General features: G+C 38.0%; 2 protein-coding genes across 3 annotated transcripts in view; both read left to right on the top strand.

The window, feature by feature from the left end:
- The window catches only part of LOC112165551 (lactoylglutathione lyase), an 80,693-nt gene extending 61,150 nt beyond the window's left edge, over positions 1-19,543 (top strand). Inside the window, exon 6 of the mRNA XM_024302105.2 lies at positions 19,294-19,543. The gene's annotated coding sequence lies outside the window, so the exon portion shown is untranslated. The remainder of the gene's footprint in view (positions 1-19,293) is intronic.
- On the top strand, positions 14,010-19,543 carry LOC112165547 (lactoylglutathione lyase). Of its 2 annotated transcripts, none has more exons than XM_024302097.2 (9): positions 14,010-14,045; positions 14,297-14,422; positions 14,525-14,586; positions 15,403-15,463; positions 15,828-15,907; positions 16,000-16,070; positions 16,912-17,001; positions 18,217-18,318; positions 19,294-19,543. In XM_024302097.2, exons 2-8 carry the CDS (start codon positions 14,327-14,329, stop codon positions 18,315-18,317), a joined length of 561 nt encoding a protein of 186 aa, XP_024157865.1. In that variant the 5' UTR covers positions 14,010-14,045; positions 14,297-14,326; the 3' UTR covers position 18,318; positions 19,294-19,543. The 2 variants fall into 2 exon arrangements, with proteins under 2 accessions (XP_024157865.1, XP_024157863.1); XM_024302095.2 differs by lacking the exon at positions 14,010-14,045 and adding an exon at positions 14,066-14,218.
- Positions 19,544-19,810: the final 267 nt, after the last annotated feature.

The raw sequence follows: 19,810 nt of genomic DNA, 5'->3' as shown, positions 1-19,810 counted from the left end.
TTCTTATTCCCCATGAGGATCCGACAATTGGATCTTCGTATAATTATGAAAAGACGATTCAAAAGGAGATCCGTGAGGATTCGACCTTTGGATCGTCGTATAATTTTGTGAGGATGATTCTAAAGGCGATCTGGGACGATCCAACCATTGGATCTTCGTATAATTTTACAAAGATGAATCAAAAGGCTATCCGTGAGGATCCGACCGTTGGATCGTCATATAATTTTGTGAGGATGATTCTAAGGGCGATCCGGGACAATCCAACCGTTGGATCTTCGTATAATTTTGAGAGGATGAATGTAAGGGCGATCCGTGAGGATCTGACCGGTGGATCCTCGTATAATTTTGAGAGGATGAAACTAAGGGCGATCCGTGAGGATCTGACCGTTGGATCATCGTATAAATCGGTAAAGATGATCCTCTAGGTGATCTGACCGTTGGATCTTCGTATAATTTTGAGAGAATGAACCTAAGGGCGATCCGTGAGGATCCGACCATTGGATCATCGTATAAATCGGTAAAGATGATCCTCTAGGTGATTTGTGAGGGTCTGACCGTTGGATCGTCGTATAATTGTGATTTGTGAATTATTTTTTGTCAAAAAAGGAAAGGAAAAAAAATCTAAAAAGATAGAAAATAAAAAATTTCAAAATAGAAAACCAAAAAAGTTCATATAGAGAAATTGGGGTTATATACATAAGTCTTAATTGGTTTGAGTTGCTTTGATAAAAGGGAGAAATATCACTTTGGTCATCGAACTATGGCTCGCTTGACACTTTGGTCATCCAACTTTTAAAAACTTCATTTTGGTCATCGAACTATATCACCATATATCACTTTGGTCATTCCGTCAGTTTTCTCCGTTTTCTCTGTTAACTCCAGGGGTATTTTGGAGATGAAATGTTTTACCCGCCATTTTTATAACTTAATCTAATTTTCCCCGCCTAAGCATAAAACTCCATCCAATTTTGCCAACTTTTCCTTCCTTTTATTCATGCATTCATCATCAATAATCAAAGCATGCAACAAAGAAAAATAATCGAGTCAGAGAATGATTCAAAGTGAGGGAATATAATAGGAAGAAAAATATTGATTTAATAAATTGAGGAATTATAAAAGGAGGGAAAAGTTGGCAAAATTGGTTAAAGTTTTATGTTTAGGCGGGAAAAGTTGGATTAAGTTATAAAAATGGCGAGTAAACCTTTAAATCTCTAAAATACCCTTGGAGTTAACAGAGAAAACAAACAGAATGACCAAAGTGATATGTGATGATATAGTTCGATGACCAAAATGAAATTTTTAAAAGTTGGATGACCAAAGTGTCGAGCGAGCCATAGTTCGATGACCAAAGTGATATTTCTGCCTTGATAAAAAGTTAAAAAAAAAAAAAAATGTTTATGGGTTTTAACGGGTTCCAACGGAAAACCCGCAAACCCGCCGGGTTTGGCCCGCGAAACCCGTTAAGCTAACGGGTTCTTACCGGGTCGGCCCGTTAAGAACCCGACCCGTTAAGAACCCGCACCGTACCCGCACGTTGCCAGGCCTAGTACCGAAGATGCAGCGGAAGGCCCAAATGTCCGCCGAGTCGAGTAATTTGTGGACCCAAGCAAAACCTCTGGCGCTTGGTAACAGAGAGTGACAGTCTCCGGCACAAAAGACTCGCAAAAGATATAAATTTGCAACTATAGAAAGAAATCCCCAGAAAAAAAAAAGCAACAAATCAATTCATACTAAAGATACACTAAAACTCGAAAACAAAAGGTCGATAAAGAAAGGAAATTTGACAAGCAAACTCTATTTTCAGACTTAAAGGCTAAGAAGCAGTCCAACAACTAACACCAAACCAACCACCAGAATTCAATCCTTCATGGGCTCTGGACTATTTGCAATTCTTTCTTCAACCAAAACGTCCTCGTTTGGGGCCATAGAGGCTGAGATCGAGTAAAAGGATTAGGGTAAAGCTTGAGGGAAAAAGGACGAAAAAAGGAGGCATAAGTAGAGGCGGATTACAGCCTCCTTCACTCACAGGTTACAATCGACGTCGAAGGATAGGTTGGAGGAGGAGAAAGGAGGAGGAGGAGGTTGGGGTCGGGGTCGGGGTCTGAGCTAGAGAATGGAGGAGGAGGTCGAGTTTGGGGTCGGGTTGAGAATGGAGGAGGAAGTGAGGTTAGGGTTTGTCGTTCAAAGTGAGAAAAATAATGCAAGTGTGAAACTTAGAAATTTTTGTTCCCCGCCTTGTTTTAATCTTCAAAAGACTGTTTGGTAGGGCTGGGCTTTTCATAAAAGCCGGCTTCTGCTTATTTCTGAGAATAAGTGGCTGAAAAGCAAAGCTGCTGAGTGTTTGGTAAACTGGCTTTTTATAAGAGCTGTCAGTGGCAGAAGCAGTGGCAAAGTGTTTGGTAAATCAAACTGGCTTGTGCTTTTTATTTGTGGAATGACCAAATTGGACATGAGAGATTATTTTGCCTTAATTAATTGTATATAAAACAATGTTGTTCAAATGATCTTGTTATTATTTTTAATCTTTATTATGTCCGTATTAATTTTTGTTAACTTTGAATTTTTATAAAGCATGGTGACTATTTGATTAATATTGGACAATATGATTATAAATCATGGTGACTATATTATTATAAATCATGGTTTCTAGTTCACATCAAATGTTCACGTTATTACGCGCATTCATCAAACTTTGAGTAATGCTATTTCTTATTGCTTCCATTTCTTGTGCACCGTGACCATGATATTCTTCTTCTACATCATCATCCATTTCTATCTCACCACTTGACCCATAACCTTCTCTTTCTTCACTGCGGACAAAATGTCTATCACCATGTGCATGTCTCCGTATATAATTATGAAGTGTCATGGTAGCAATGACAATCTTCACTTGCTTTTCAAATGAATAACCTTGCATGTCCCTTAAAATCTTCCACTTTTTTTTCCAAACTCCAAATGTGCGTTCTATAACGCTTCTAAGAGAAGAGTGTGCTTGGTTAAATACCTCTTTTTCATTCCTCTAATCCCATCCCAAAACGACATGTGTTTTGGAAGATTTTACTGTATTGGATATCTCTCTGACCCACACAAATGTCATTCCCAAACTGGTTAAGTGTTCACCATGGGTAAGACCGCAATATCTAGGAGGTCTACAGAACAGACCCTAGCTAGTTGCTATATCTTCGAACCATGTAGAGATTATTATTCTTCACGAAGTGGTTCGTGAATGTATATGGATTGGATCCATAATTCCGCATGTTCGAACAATTGTTGTTTGAAGTCTACCACAGATAGCTTATGAGCATTTAGAATAATGTTGCTTGTTTTGAACGAATGAATCAAGGCTAAATCAAAAGTGACAACACCAAGCATAATCAGCAAGAACAGAACACCAAGCATAATCAGCAAGAACAGACTCTCCTCAAGATCAAAGCGAACTAGGTTCGATCTGAGGACAGTATGGCAGACTTGCTCACTAAGTCATTGCCTAAATTCCACTTTCGAGAAACATGTTGGTAGCATCGTTTACGGAAGTTATCCGAACTCCCATGACCGTAGTCATCAGGGGGAGATGTTTACGTGTATGGTCTTGAAACGTGAAGGGTGTGTTGTGCTCTTTTTCCCCTTCGACCAAGATAATTTTTATCCCACAAGGTTTTTATTACTAGGCAAGATTTTTAATGAGGCAACGAGAGGAGCACCACGTTTGGCCGACATAAGGGGGAGTGTTCAAGTAAATCCAAAATATGTGTCTGGCCCAAACTCTAGGTTACTTGACCTAGTGGCAATAGGGTCAGAATTAGAGATAATATCGGAGAATCTTGGAGATATCCAATCAATGTAATATTACGTTTCCTTGTACAACTCTGATTCTATGCCTTGTAATCCTCTATATAAAGAGGTCTCTATTATCAATGAAATTACGACTTAATTCTCTCAAATATCGTTTCCCTAAAACAAATACAAGTATTTTCAATACTTTGAATTATTTGTTGTCTTTAGAGTATGAGACATTAGAGGCATTATGACTATGAAGTGGTCGGACATTTGTGTTTTCTAATGACATCTTCAAAAAAAACAAAAAAATTGACATCTTCAAGATTGCAGAAATTAAAACTAAACAATAAAAATATGAAATGATCATTATGATTATGAGACACAATTTTCTCTTTGCAGCTGCATTGTAGAATTATAAGGGAAAGGAGATATCCTTATTACATTGTCAACAGACTATATGTTATATTCTTATAATGTTAACAAAACTTTTCAAGACTTATAATCTACTATCATAGGACAACCTACAAACTTATCTGATCACTAGTATTTTAGTTATGAAGTATACTAGTGTAGACAGAGATAAATTCAAAACTGAATCATTTTTAAGGGTTTCAAGATATGTTCACTTTCAAATTTTCACCTGCAGGACGACAACGAAAATCGGATCGAGACAACATTGTGACACTAGAATGTAAGATGAACTACATTTGAGATGGAATCTAATGAATGTTTGATGATCAAGTTACCAACAACAAGTACTAATCCACAAACCCACATAGAATTATCATAGTTAAATTTCGATGAATGTGTAAGAAGGTTGAAATTTGAAACAAAATACTTTTTTATGTATGTGACACAATGTAGATTTGTTCAGCATGTGTTGTTAAAGGAAGCAAATAATTGCAAATGGCAATCCACTATTTATCTTTGGCATGCTTAAATGCTTAACGCTTTGGAAGGCTTTGAGATGAACCCAAATATTTAGGTTTTTTTGAAAGATATGCTTTGGAATGCTTTCTACTGGTAAAAACCTAAACAAGCATTTCATATGTATTTGAGTATCTTTAGAAGATCAAAATTATTCTATTTATGTCCCCTTTGCTATGCATGCGTTTGGGGTTTGCTTACATCTAAGAAATTAAAGAAATGATTAATTTCAGTTTACCCCCTTGAGGTTTGGTGGTGTCATCATGACACCTCCTTAACTCTTAATTTTGAATTTTTACCCCCCAAACTTTCCAATTTCAGTCAGTCATGTTCAATTTCTCAGATTCCGTCAAAATTGGACGTTAATTCTGACGATCTAACCCAATTTGAAGCCTTTTAAGGACACATATGAGTTTTTTTTGTCTTGAAATGACCATTTTAGCCCTCAAAGTGGGTTAGATTGTCAAAATTAACATCCAATTTGGACGGAATCTGAGAAATTGGACATGACTGACTGAAATTGGAAAGTTTGGGCGGTAAAAATTCAAAATTGAAAGTCGAGGGAGTGACATGATAACACCCCCAAACCTCAGGGGGGTAAACTGAAATTAATCCTTAAAGAAAATTTACCCCGTTAAAATCTACATTTGAAATTCAAGAAGATAATTTATTTAAGGAGTAACCTCGGGGAATGCAGGAAGAGATTAGAAGGTCAATTTGAGACTATGTTTTGTTTTTATTTTTTAGGGTTAAAAAAAAAGAACTTAGAACCTATTTGGGATTTGCTTCTAAGAGTCATAAACAAGTTTTAAATAATAAGGAAAATTTGTTATAAATATAAAAAAAAAAATTACAAAAAATACAAAATGTGTCTTTGGGTAGTTTTTTGAAGCACTTGAAAGTGGTTTTAATTTTTAATTTTTAATTTTTAACTAAAGAAAGTGATTTTCACAAGCTTCCTAGTTTAGAGCGCTTTTGTCAAATTAAAAAGCGCTTTTATGAGACTGTTTTGGATTGCTTCTCCAAAAATGCCATAAGCAATTCTGAATTAATAAAATAATTAATTATAAATATATAAAAAAAATTAGAATGTGTCTCGATTGAGTTTTCAAAACACATAAAAGTAGTTTCGAGTCTCCATATTTTTTAGAATAAAAATTCTCCAAATTTTAAAAATATAAAACTAAAAATTCTTCTACCCACCGGTCCGAACATTTTTATCAAAAGAAACAGGGTCCGAATTACACACACCGCCAAGTGCCAAACCGATTCCTCTAGAAAGATAAAGGGGTAATTCCCGCATTCCCAAAAATCCTTGGTATTTTTCCCAACTGCCCAACACTTTGGTATTTTACTATTGACAAAAGACAAAGACTCACATGGATAGTTTTAACAAACAAATGCCCTCTGTATCCTATGTTGACCTTAGATTCTTCTACCGTTCTATTCAGTCAAAAGGAAACAATAAAAAACATTAAAACAAAAACAAGACTAGCCTTCAACATGCCACATTTCGCCTAACGACTTCCTGTCTAAACGGCTACTCACAGGGCGGAATCACTGCTGCTTGTCCTAATTTTTTTGTTTTAAAACTGATTCTTTTGGCTGAACAGTAAAGCTTTAGAACTTTAGCTTTCCATGGGATGCATGTATGCATTCGAATATTCAAACTTTGACATAGTAAACTATGCATGATAAATATGAGTACAAAATGTAAAGATAATGACATAAACATTTTATAAATTAAAGAAGTGGGTGAACATCCATCTGAATTTATTTATTCAAATATACATATAAAACTTTAGACAATCAGAGCCTCATTCTCAGGTAAACAGCAAAAGCTGTTTAGCTATCCATAAGAATGAGAACAGTTACTTACTTGTATTGAAAGCACACTACTTCACACCTAAACAGGAAAGGAAGCACACTGCTATTCTATTTTTTCAGAGAGGTTTTTCTGATCTAATTTTCGAATGCCTACTAAGAGAAGCTGAAGCTCCTTATATAGGGAGCGGAACTCAAACTAGAATTCAAAATACAAAAATGTACAGGACAACTCCGTGACTTCTGCTTTTCGTAGTGCTCCTGCTGGTGGAGGTCGGTCTGGGAAAAGCAAAAGGAACAAGTGAAATGTTTTTCACTTAACCTTTTCTTTTTGAAAAGGAAAAAGCAAAAGTAGCTTTAGAAAAGTCTAAAGTTCTACAGTTGCTATTTTGGTGCTGATTCTTCACCTGTAGCTTCACATGTTTTCGTCCTTTTCAGAATGGTGGCCAAAGACAAAGGAGTTGTTGTCTGTCTGGGCCATGCGAGTTGTTGTTGCATTATCCTCGACGTCTGTATCAACATACATCTTGTAGTGGTTGTCATTTTCAAGTTTCTCCACCCAACGCATGCATGCCATTGTCGAGTCTATCTCTTTTCTGGTTAGAGATAGGAATATATCGCTGCTGACTACGTCAGGATGATCGTAAGCAGTGATAATTGTCTTTTCTCCTGCTGCCAGGAATGTGTTGTTGCTGTCTTCAGAGATGATCTTTTTGATGTAGTCAAGAGCCATGGCCTTCATCCAAGGAATGCTAGAATTCGGTTGGCCGTTGTATGCTACACAGGCTGGTTGAAGATATCTTCTTTGAATAATTCTCACATAATGATATGGAGGAATATATTCAACTTCACCATCTGTCTTCTGGATCCATTCAGGAGGTGTGGATCTGAACTTCAGACGAAGCATACAGTTGTCTTTTCTGATGTTCTTGACCGTGTTGACAATAATAGGCGGCAAGCCTCTTAGATCATCATTAGTTTTAGTCCATAAATTATGGACAAAACCATTTTCAACAAGCCATAGCTTGTGTTCTTGAGGATGTTCACTCTGAACATTTACCAGGTATCTTCCAACATACGGTCCTGAGACGATAAAGAGGGTTGGAGGAACTAGGTTTTCAGGATTGTGCCTTCCTATCAGATTATGGAATTCATACCAGTCTGATTCATTGAGTGCTATGATAGGGACCCTAGCACTTTCTGGACTTTCAAGGAAGGATAATTTTTCTTTCCTTACAGCACTCTGCTGTGTATGAAGCTCTTCACCTTGTGGTCTACCATTCTCGTAGAGTTCTTCAGCTAATGCAAACAGAGCTGGGAACATTAATCCACTGCTTCTTTCTTGAAAGGCAAATAAGAGATTGTCCAGGATTGCCTTCTGGTGATACGCTAGTCTCCTGCCAGTTCTGAACACAGGAGTATCAAAAGTTCTTAATTCATTATTAAAAACATTTATAACTCCACTAGGAGTTGGTCTGCTTTTTGGCAAAGCAGCAGCCGTCAACGGTCTTGATGTGCCTTTACCGTCTGCCGTTTGAGACGGGCTAGCCAATCCTTTACCCTGGGATTGATCAGTTGAGGCCAAGCCTTTTGAGCTTAGCAGAAACCTTTTAAGGATTTTCTCCTTGGTTTCTTTTGGATCTTCTTCAGATTCCTGTTCTTTCCCAGTCCTTCTGCTTCTGGGATTACGACCTTCGTCGTCTTCTCTTTGGCTGAACATTGCCAGTTCTCTGGTCAATGCGTCTGGAAGATAGTTCTTGTTTCCTGCAATTAATTCAACAGTGTAATCATATTGGTTAAGAAACAATTGCCAGTTGGCTAATCTTCCTCTATCAGCAGCTTTGTCAAGTTTAAAATTTTTAAAATTCTTTACTCTAGCACAATCGGTGCGGACAGTAAAGGTTTTTCCCAGATAAGCTGGAGAATTTAAAATTGTTTTCTTGACAGCTAAAATTTCTTTTTCCCCTGTGGGATAATTCAGTTCTGCAGGGCTGAACTTGCCACTACAAAATTTGCAGATCTTTTCAATGTTAGTTCCAGGCGCTCTCGCCAGAACAACACCGGACCAGTAATTATCACTCGCATCTGTCTGGAGGATAATTTCATCATTCTCTTCTGGTTGTTGAAGAGGAGGGAGGTTCTTGCAGAGGTTTTTTATCTGCTTCACGATCTTTTCATCATCTTCTGTGAAGTTCCATTTCCTTTTGGAACTTGTCTTGGGAGATAACATTGCTGTTAACCCTGAGATTCTAGGGATGAAATCTCTCCCATAATTTATGACACCAAGGAATCTCTCTAGACTCTTAGCATCAGGAATTGTGTCTGGGAACTTCCAGATCTTTTCAAGGATGTGAGGTTGGAGCTTTATGACTCCATTCTTGATGTTTATTCCTAGGAAATCAACTTCATCGAGGATAAAGAAGATTTTCTTCTCACCTAGGATAATTCCATGCTGGACTATCAGCTTTGCTACCTCGTGGAGGTGCTTCATGTGTTCTTCTCTGTTTTTGGAGAAGACCAGGATGTCATCTATGTAGACGACGCAGAACTCCGCTACATGCTTGAAGATGTTGTCCATCTTTCTTTGAAAGATTGAGGGAGCTTGTTTGAGACCAAAAGGCATTACTAGCCACTCGTAATGACCTTGTGGTGTTCCAAATGCAGTGAGAGGTACACTCTCAGGATGCATCTTGACCTGCCAGAAACCCGACTTTGCATCGAATTTCGAAAAGACTTTAGCTCCTCTGAGCTGGTTGATCAGGACTCTGACTTGAGCGATCTGATATCCGTCTTTGACAGTCTTCTTATTGACATCTCTATAGTCAATAACCATTCTAGCTTTTCCTCTTAGATTCTCTGCATGATTTCTCACGTAGAATGCTGGAGCATGATGAGGGCTAGTGGAAGGTTGAATTAATCTCTTCTTCAGGAGATCTTCAATATCACTTCTGAATTCTTTTTGATCTTCCTCTTTGTACTGAGGAATGGCTTTGACATGGCAGATAGCATTCATGTCATGCAATCTCAATTCACAGACCACTGGGTCTTTTTCCCAAAACTTCTGAGGATTTGTATCCACATTCTGCTCGAGTAGTTTCTTGATTTTGTCAAGAGTGGGAGTTTGTTGAGACTCAAGCTTGTTCTGAAAGTGCTTGAGGTTGTGCTCGTGGATGAAACTAGCTTCTTCATCTTCACTAGCTTCTTCTTCTTCTTCTGAAGATTCTTCAACAAGCAGTTCTTCTTGTTGTTTGATTTGGAGTATGGGTTGAAATTTGGGTTTGTAGGGGGTAAGATCACCACTATTCTGTTGCGATCTCTGATACTGAGTAGTAAAACCGGGACCGGTCACACTGAATGCATGTGGGAGGCGGTCAGCCCAGAACACCCGTTCTCCTTTTCTGAAGCCTATCGCTTCTTCATCCTGAATGAATCTTTGTTGGAGAATAAAATCATTGCCCAACAAGAAATCAGATCCTTGGCCTTCAGATTGCCAAACATTCTGGATGATAAATGTTCCTCCACCAATGGTGATATGAACATTTTTTGCTACTTTCTTCATGGTGAGATGGCTTCCATCAAATGTAACACCAGTAGCTGACTTTTTCTTGTCTTCGTTCCAGAGTTCTTCTGGAATTGCAAATCTCTTTGCAACAGTAAAACCTGATCCATTATCTACAAAAGCATGTAGATGATATTTCCTGTGATCAGGGAACTTGAGTCCGATCTCTATGTAGTTGCTGTATCTACTTGTAGAGACGACTTTCGATTGGTGAGGCTCATTTTCTTGAGCTTATTCCGTTGGAATGAATGGTTTACATTCTTCTGGAACATTTTCCTGAGTGGGTGATTTGTCATCATCATCCCAATCTGTAGGAGTTATTTCCTTGCTGTCTGGATTACTGAACCAGGGGGGAGGATCATATCTGACTTTGTAGTCAAACTTGCCGGAAGGTTGGCCAAGTAGATCCCATGTACCAGTATCCGCAGCTATCTCTTGTCTTTCTAAGAGATGAACATTTTCTGGTATTTCAACCAGTTCAATATCTTCATCGATTGTTTCTTCACCGATGATTTCTTCCTTTATTTCTGAGGAAGATGGTTGTTCCATAGTCGTTTCTTGGACTACAGTTGTTGCAACATTCTTTGTTTGTTCCATGGTTTCCTGGAACAGAGTTTCAACTTCTTTCGCTTTTTTCTCAGCGAAATACTCTTCATATTCTTGCTCAACCCATTGGCTGACAAGACCATTCTTGGTTTTTCTTCTTGCTTCAGCTATGAAGCATTCTTTGTGATACGTCTTTTTAGACTCTTCACAGAACATAGGGAGACCATTCTTCTCGTGACATAAACAGTAGTCACAGACGAATGAACCAGGGTTCACCTGATAAGAAGACATGAAGGATTCTGTCTTGCTTTCTTCCCAGTTTTTGACTTTCAAAACGTTCATTTGTCTGGATTCGAAGTACTCTACTTCAGAATCTATCTCAGACTCTTCTGATGAACTTTCTTCTTCTTCAGACCAGGCAGAATAGACTGACCTGTCGTCATCTTCATCATCAGAATAGGCTATTTCGTAGCCTTTCATGTTTGCTACCTCTACTATTTGCTCATATTCTTCAAAGAGAGCTTTAGTAGATCTGTTACCCTTTTCCGGGCATTCATTGGCATAGTGCCCTTCAGCTTTACACAACCAACATCTGCAAGCTTTCTTGCTAGGTTGTTTATGCTGCTGAGTATTCTTCTTTTTCTTGAAGAATTTCTGGTATTCTTCGAAATATCTCATGTCACAGATCTTGAGAGCATAGATATTCGACTTTGCCGTTTCTTTGGCTTTCTCACTCAGATTTGAGAGATCTTCACAGAATTGATCGTACAGGGGTACTGCAAAATCATACGGAGACTTTGAATTTTTATCTCTTCAAGCCAGTCTCTTCCTCTGGTAGTTTCCTTGAAAGATAGGTAGTACTTTTTTGCTACTCCAGTGAGAGTAGTTTCATAGTACACCTGCAAATCTGGTGCTTCAAATTTTCCAAGGGTCAGTGCAGAAGCCATCATCAGGCTATCTACCCATTGGTCAATAGTTTTTCTTTTGTCTAGACTCTTGTCTAGATTCAACCAGATGCCATAGTTCGTGATCGGAACTCTTGGCAGATTGTCCTCGGGGACGAATCTTTGAGAATTTCTTTCTCCTTTTTTACCCGTGGGGGCTTTCTGAACTGGGAGTTTCACTTCCCTTGTTTCTTTTTTTATGAAAGTTCTGGAGCTTCCTCCTTCTTCCATTTCAACATCTTGGTAAGGAAAGACTTTTCTTGTCTTTCTGTATTTGAATTCTTTCATTTCCTCGATTAGTTTTTCTAATCGTTCAGGACTTTCACAATTCTCAGCTTCTTTGTAAAGATCATAGAGCTTCTCAGCTCTGAGCATATGGACTGGTCTGCATAGATCAGCTTCTAGATCTTCTTCTGATATTGGTTCTTCAATAGTGGGTTTTGTACCACTGACACCGGCTTCTCTGGTGCTGTAGCTTCTTCTCAGAAGATTGTTGTTTATCCTGATGTTTTCAGGACAGACATCACTTTTCCTGTGATCTTCAAAGTTGAGGCTGATTTCTCCAGTGCGTCTACTCTCGTAGATCTTTGCTTTTGCTCTTTCCGGCAGCTTTTTTGGACCGGACAGTTTCCATTCAAGAGGAAAAGTTACTTCATTCCAAGCAACCTTGTGAATCTGCTGTGAATGGTTCTTCTGGTTGGTGAGGAATCCAGTAGTGAGACCAGGGATGTTGGAGATCCTTGTCTTTGGTTCCACTGTGGTGCTCATCAGTTTATAGTATACTCTGTATACTATTGCCAATTCTTGCATTTCTTCTTTCATTGAGATCCCGTCTGTCTTGACTCTCAGTCTGAGGCAGTGGGCTGCATCTTTCAAGCTGGTTGAAAAGTTGGGGAAGCAGTTGAAATATGCTACCTGGTTGCATAATGATGCTTCTAAAGTCCCAAACAGACTAGCTTGGAAGTCTGTCAGTCTGTTGTCTTGCAGGACACATAGGACTGAACAGTTGATGCCTTCTCTTGCCAATAGCTTTATGCCGACTTGGACTGCTCCAATGTGCATAAATTGGTATTGCTTTGCTTGTGCTCTGGCAACTTCAGCAGGGGTGATCATCAAGAGATCTGTTTCTCCTGTTGTTGAGGGGGTTGTGAATTCAAGTATTTTGAAATGATGGCTGTCCATCAGGTCAAATGTTCCCCGTCGGTAGATCTGTTTGAAATCTAGCTTTGGAATTGAGGAGTTTTTTACCTCATGCTCGATTTCATTGTATTCAAATTCTTCAGAATTTAGGAGTTGAACTCCTTTCTTTTTTCCAAAGATGCTTAACATCTTCATTTCTCTTTTTTCTGTATTCTCCGGATTTTCATACCGGATACTAGTCTGACTAGTAGATGGTTCCAGAAAAATCATGTTAGGAACACGATTTGAGTCTGGTTTCTCTAATGGTTTGAACCCATTAGTCTTCTTTTTTACTGTAGGCAATTTCTTGTCCTTCAGTATAGATTCCAGCGTTTTTTGCTGTTCTTTGATTTTTCTACTGACACTTGTCAGTCTTTCTTCTTCCGTTTTTGGAAGATCTTTGATATAATCCAGTTTGTTTTCCAATCTTTCTAATTGGTGGATTATAGCAGGTATTGTTTCTAGTGTCGACTGACATCTAGATATTTCTAGTAACATCTTCTGATATTTCTCATCAGAAGCTTTTAGTAGAGAATTTATTTTTCTAGTAACAATTCTGACATTGTCCCCATTAAGGAGGGGTTCTCCTTTGAGCCTTTTACAAGCTCTGATACCAGTGAGGGTGCGGATCTAACCAATGCTCAAATAATTCAGAGGTTTTTGTTCCTCTTCCAGAACATATAGGAGATTTTCTATCTCTTCTTCTATCTTATAGATTCTAGTCTGAAGTCTATAAATAATATCCCAGTAATTGAGAGATTCTCTATCAAGGCTGTCCCGATAGGTTTTTAATTTTCTCAGTTTTTCTCTCTCTTTCTGCAGTTCTTTAGTAGTATGTTTGCATATAGCAACAAGCTCAAGTCTGTCTACAATTGAAATTATGAATAGTAAATTGTACTGTTTACCTTTCGAATTAGAGGATGACTGTCAGCTTCATACATATATTCAAATGAAACAAACTCTGATGGGCCCACCACGTTTCTAAAACGACATATATAAATTTATGAAAGAGACATATGCAGATGCAGACTCTAACAAACCAAAACAACAAAGGGGTACTAATGGTAGGGATTTTGAAAAGACGGGTAGGTAGGAAAGAAAGTGAGAAAAAGTTGTGTAAAAGGGAACAAAAATAATACACTGGGGTGTATGAGAAGTATTGTCCCAAATTTGGGGTGTATGAGCATTAACCCAAAGATAAAATCCTTGGAATCAAAAGACAAAGATCGTTATAAATACCAGATAGTAAGGTCACCCTCTCTGTCTCTTACTCACACACACGCAGTAAGGTAACTCTCCCTCTCCCTCTCTCTCTCTCTCTCACACACACACACACAATTCTCCCATGGCAATCACAACCGCTTTTTCCCGCCTCTCCCTCCTGATCCGATTCACACCCAGACCCAGGCCCTCTCCATCATCATCCCCTTATACAATCCCATTCTTTGCCCCTAACCCAAAGGTCCCAATCCCCCCACAACTTTTCTCTTCACTCCCCCAACTCTCTCCCACCTAATCAATCACTGTTTTTGTGTTGCAGGGTCCCAAGTTCCGATTCCGGTTGTTTTCAATGGCCTCCTCCAATGACAAAGATTCACCTTTCAAGAATCCGGGTCTCCAGGCCGTCCCAGATGAAGAAACTAAGGGCTACATCATGCAACAAACTGTATGCAATCGCTTCTTCCCGTTACATGGTTTATGAAAACTATTGCTCTGCTATTTGGTTTTGATTTGGCCAACTTTTTTTTTTCCTGAATCGTGGTTGCAGATGTTTCGAATTAAGGACCCCAAAGTCAGTCTTGATTTTTACTCTCGTGTCTTGGGCATGTCGTAAGTCTTTGTTTTCCATCCTTTGTATTGTTGTGTGTTATTGTGTATCAAATTATGTAGGTGTTTGACATGTATAAGCTAGCGTTAACATTGCCTCTCTTCAAGTTCATGTGGTTTTTGGTGCATGAAAATATTGAATTTTTGACTGTATTGCTTTTCTGTTTTACTACACCGCTGCAAAATTTATTTAGCAAAGGAATGTGCCAAACTTAGCCCATACCTTCTTGTTCTCTTGCGATTGATCATTGGACTTGATGATAAATTACTCTTCCTTCTGTATGTGTTACTGGCAATATATGGTGTTAGCTCGTGTTTGTTACAGTCTGGAATTGTGTGAACCATGAGTATCCGAAAAAGAATACATCTTTTCTATGTCATTAACACATTGACCGATAAATCAAGATAGGCTCTGTGCGGTGGTACACTAGTTCGATGCAATGGTAGACCAGTCTACCACCGCATGGAGTTGGCCTAAATGTTTTGGAAGATGAATTTAACTCTATATATGACTATTGAGCGGTGGTGGTTATGTCTCTGGATTCTGTAATACCAACACAGAATCCTCGAGTTTATTTGGGACATGATATCATGGCAATGCATGCATTATTGAAAATTTTGAAATAGTATATGTGATCAGTTGGATTTTGTGTGTTATCATGGTGACTATGCACCTGTATTCACCATGTGAACCAATTTCTGGATACTGTTAGATTGTCTTGTTTTTGTGTGCATGATGTGCTCATGCTCATGTAAATTGTTAGATTTTGGAAATAGCTCATTAGGTGGAAGTTGATGGTTATTTCTTTAATTTTTCAGGCTACTTAAGAGGCTGGACTTTCCGGAAATGAAGTTTAGTTTGTACTTTCTGGGCTATGCGGTGAGTTAATATCATCATATATATTATTCCAAAGATATATCTTAACTGCTAGGTTTCCGTATTTTTTATTTTTATTTTTGAATGAATTAAAGAGCCTGAAAACAAAAACAAACTGGGACCAGCAACAGTTCTTTGCTAGGTAGGCTTACATTGATTATTGGGTTTTCCAACACTACAAATAGTTTCCTATGCTATTCTATAAACCATCTGGCGTGTTTCTCACATCTTGTAATATGCCTGTACTTACTGGAAGATAGTTTGCTTTTACAAACCTCTTGTGAGTTAAAGATGGAGACTTTTAATTACTCGAATGGGTACTGGTGTATGGCAGAGACATGTATTTCATTTTCCTTTTCTGATGCAGGATGCTGCCTCAGCTCCAACTAACCCAGTTGATAGAACTGTTTGGACCTTTGGTCAGAAGGCTACAATTGAATTAACACAGTAAGAGTTTTAAAACTTCTTGTACTTATTTTTCTCACAACTCTTTTGGTATAGTGTTATGTCAATATCTGACAATGACCGACATTTTACAGTAACTGGGGTACTGAAAGTGATCCAGAATTCAAAGGATACCACAATGGTAATTCAGAACCTCGTGGCTTTGGTACGTAAATTGCTCTATGAATGTGTCAAAACTCAAAACTGACAATTCTTGTGATGTAGTTGTTCTCCTTCAAATAAGTTTGACTAACTTATCCATTTGATGCCAAATGCCACATATTGTGTCTTGCATTACTATGTGGTATGTGTGGCCCCAGAATCGTTTGCACTCGGTCTTTTTGATCAGTTGCTAATTTGCAATACAATAACCATAAATTTTAGGATATACACCAAATGCTTCACTCTTCCCACAAATCTGTCTTTGGCTATATTTCCAGACAAGAATGCACTCATTGTACCCGGATTTGCTGTTATAACTATATTTATAGTACCGGTATATGTCTTGTCAAACATTTTGCATGATGTTATACGAATGGGAGAATGCTGTCAATCCTTAGCTGTCGTAATTATAGGGCAGGGTTGATTTGCATACAGGAATCTGTACATCTGTTACCATTATCAAATAAAAAGCAGCAAACTTATAGTTGCAAATCATATAGGATGCTATCTTTTTGCTCGGGGAATAATGTTTTTGATTACTAATAGATGAGAATGCCCCTGCGAGGCTTCCTAGGATCATGTGAGACCACTTTTCTGATTGACCGGGGAGAAGAATTAAATACTAAACAACTATCACATATTGCTGCAATCGTAAATAAATTTAATATTCCTCAAACATCTACATATGTCCATGCCTCTTATAAAATAAGAATGTAATTAGCTATGTCCGTTAGCCTGCTTGAGGGCTAATCAAGCATGTGTAATCTCTAGGTCATGGGTAGGAAATCTAGTAGGTAAATTCTAGATTCTGGCATTAACCCTGTCCATCTTATTTTGTTAATCAGGACACATTGGCATCACTGTTGATGACACAAAAAAGGCATGCGAGAGATTTGAACGTCTGGGGGTTGAATTTGTGAAAAGGCTGGACGATGGTAAGATTTCATTTTTATCCTAAAATTTTTAAGAGTTGTCTCTATGAATATTGACTGGTACAACGGGTGGAGATTGCTTGGGACACCTTATTTCCTTTGTAAGAAAGTAGATTGATAATCTTGGAATCAGTTTGTAGAGATTGATCATGTTGTGTAAATGGATAATATATGAAAGCAGGCAGTTTCATTTAAAGGAAGGATCAATACTTTCCTTGAGTTAGCGACAGGAACACCTCTAATTTTATACTGAAACCTTTGAGAGGTGTCATCTGAAAAAGAAAAAATTAATTTAAAAAAATGAAAGATATCTTCCAGAATTGTGATTCATAAAGGTGTATCTTCGACTGTAACATCATATGTTCTTTGCTTTGGGTTATGTTGAGTTAAAATTTATGTTATCTGGGTTACACTGAAATCTGGATGGCTGAGGAGTTCAGTAATTCTGTAGGTGTGGATTTGAGATCTTATACTTGGCATAGAATAGTCACAACAAACCATTAGAATACGTAACATCATATTTTCTTTGCTTTGGGTTATGTTAAGTTAAAATTTATGTTGTCTGGGTTACACTGAAATCTGGATAGCTGAGGAGTTCAGTAATTGTGTAGTTGTGGATTTGAGATTTCTTGGCATAGAATAGTCACAACAAACCATTAGAATATGTACGCAAAGATCATGAAGTATTTAATTGATGATTGAAGTTCTTACGCTGTCAAGTGAATTTTATAGCCATGTCCATACTGTTTGAAGTTTGAGGATTGCCATGTCAACTTTAATGCCTGTTTTGAACTGCAGCGCTAGTGACTATCCATGCATCATTGTCTCATAGGCACCAGAACTGTGCTTTCCAGTTATTATTCTTTCTTACGCTGTCAAGTGAATTTTATAGCCATGTCCATACTGTTTGAAGTTTGAGGATTGCCATGTCAACTTTAATGCCTGTTTTGAACTGCAGTGCTAGTGACTGTATCCATGCATCATTGTCTCATAGGCACCAGAACTGTGCTTTCCAGTTATTATTCTTTCTCTAGGATTTTGTATTTTTTAAAACAAAGTGAAAAACGGAAAGAACAAAAAATTGAAAAAGCAACAAACCTTCCTTCAGGCTCCTTGTTGGAGGCTCATTTACTGTTTCCACAATTTCAGTTTTTGAGGCTCCTTTTTGTTTCATTGCATATTAATTATTGGTCTTAAATTTGTGTATGTCGTTTGCAGGAAAGATGAAAGGGATAGCATTCATTAAGGATCCAGATGGTTACTGGATTGAGATCTTTGACCTTCAAACTATAGGAAAAATCACTCTGGGTGCTTCTTGAGGTTACGGAACTCTTCTCTTCAGTTTACTTTTTCTTTCTTTTCTTACTTTCAACAGATTGTGAATCTCTTCAGGACTATAGGAACTTCTTTTTCCATCAAAATTTGTTTCAAAAGTATTTGGCTCGCCAACCTATGCATTTTGTTGATCTTATGTTACCATCCGTTGCTCTCCCTAATAAACAATCCAGTGTACATTCCTGTTACAGAACCCTAAACCTATACATTCTGGTTCGTGGTACTTGAGCCATCCAATTGTCAAATTGTTTTGGTATTATCAGCATATGTAGGGCATTACAAGGGCTGGGGTTGGCTTGATTATGGTGGGCTATAGATAGCTTAAAGGAGAATGTATAGATGGTGTAGTTGCATCTGTGAAGTTGTATAATTGTTTGATAGCAAAGTACTAAGCACAGCTGCCCATGCATATGTGGGCCGGCATTCGAGTCTGTGTTCTATTTTCAGCTTTTGTCGAACAGTTTCAGCGAGTCAGATAGGATTCATTTCTGTATACATGTGTGGTCGTCAGCTCTGCATTGGAACAGAAACTGTCAGACTATCATGGGTGTGCTATCTATATTCCAGCTAGTGTTTCATATATACAAGCAAAATTGTTGCGCAAGTGGTGGTCAGCAATTTGAGAATGACAAATTTGCTACTTAATATCGCAGTGCCACTAATATAGCTCATATTATGCTAATAATCAACACGGAGAGCATTTATTTTGCCAATAGGATTAAGAATGACTTACCTCAGGTCCTCAGGGTATTTATTAATTAGGTCCCTGCTAGCTCAGGTTTATTCCAGACATCAGTTGGTTTTTAGTCACGTAAATACTGGCTAGGTGCTCCATTTACTTTTGGTTGATATTCTTTTTATGAAAAGGCCTCTATCTTTGGATTTCATGTTTTGGTGTTGAAGGTTAGACAACACTTCTATGTTATCCTTGTAACTAAAATCTATTTGGTAATGATGCAGGTGGACTAAGGTGGCACTTATAGGTGAGCTTCCCTGTTGGTTCGGATAATACTTGAGGGCCTAGTCTAGTAAGTGGATCGTTTTTGTTAATTATTGTGTGCTTTTATGCTACTTGCTACTGGAGACGAGAGTTCTGTGGCAAGTTATCTTTGTTTTGTCTACTCGACTGTTGTTCAGTCCGAGCGTTGGTCCTTTTGATCTCTATTTGTACAAACATTTGATTGATGAATTGGAACTTTTGTAAGCCTTATGAATGGCTTTGCACGTTACCAATTCTAACCAAGCTTGGGCTCGTAGAAATAAACGTCATCATAATAATTTGTCCTAGTCCTACCCAAATGTAATCATCCCTAATCTGTGCAGCAATCTTGTTCACTGCACTCAAATCCGTCACCATTTTCCAGGAAATGAAACATGCCGAAGTCAATCACATGAACAAATGGGATTTTTTTTTTTTTTTTTTTTTTTTTAAATGGAGTTTAGAGTGCTGAATAAAGGAATAATGCTAGGTGTGAAA

Source organism: Rosa chinensis, chromosome 5, assembly GCF_002994745.2.
Source record: "Rosa chinensis cultivar Old Blush chromosome 5, RchiOBHm-V2, whole genome shotgun sequence".
Lineage (NCBI taxonomy): Eukaryota > Viridiplantae > Streptophyta > Magnoliopsida > Rosales > Rosaceae > Rosa > Rosa chinensis.
Note: the sequence above shows the minus strand (reverse complement) of the source record. Positions and strands in the feature narration are given on the sequence as shown.

Coding starts and splice junctions, on each gene's coding strand:
- LOC112165547 (XM_024302095.2), top strand. CDS start 14,102: ATGGCAATCACAACCGCTTTTTCCCGCCTCTCCCTCCTGATCCGATTC. Junction 16,071..16,911: donor TTCAGAACCTCGTGGCTTTG/GTACGTAAATTG, acceptor TTTGTTAATCAG/GACACATTGGCATCACTGTT. Junction 17,002..18,216: donor TGTGAAAAGGCTGGACGATG/GTAAGATTTCAT, acceptor TGTCGTTTGCAG/GAAAGATGAAAGGGATAGCA.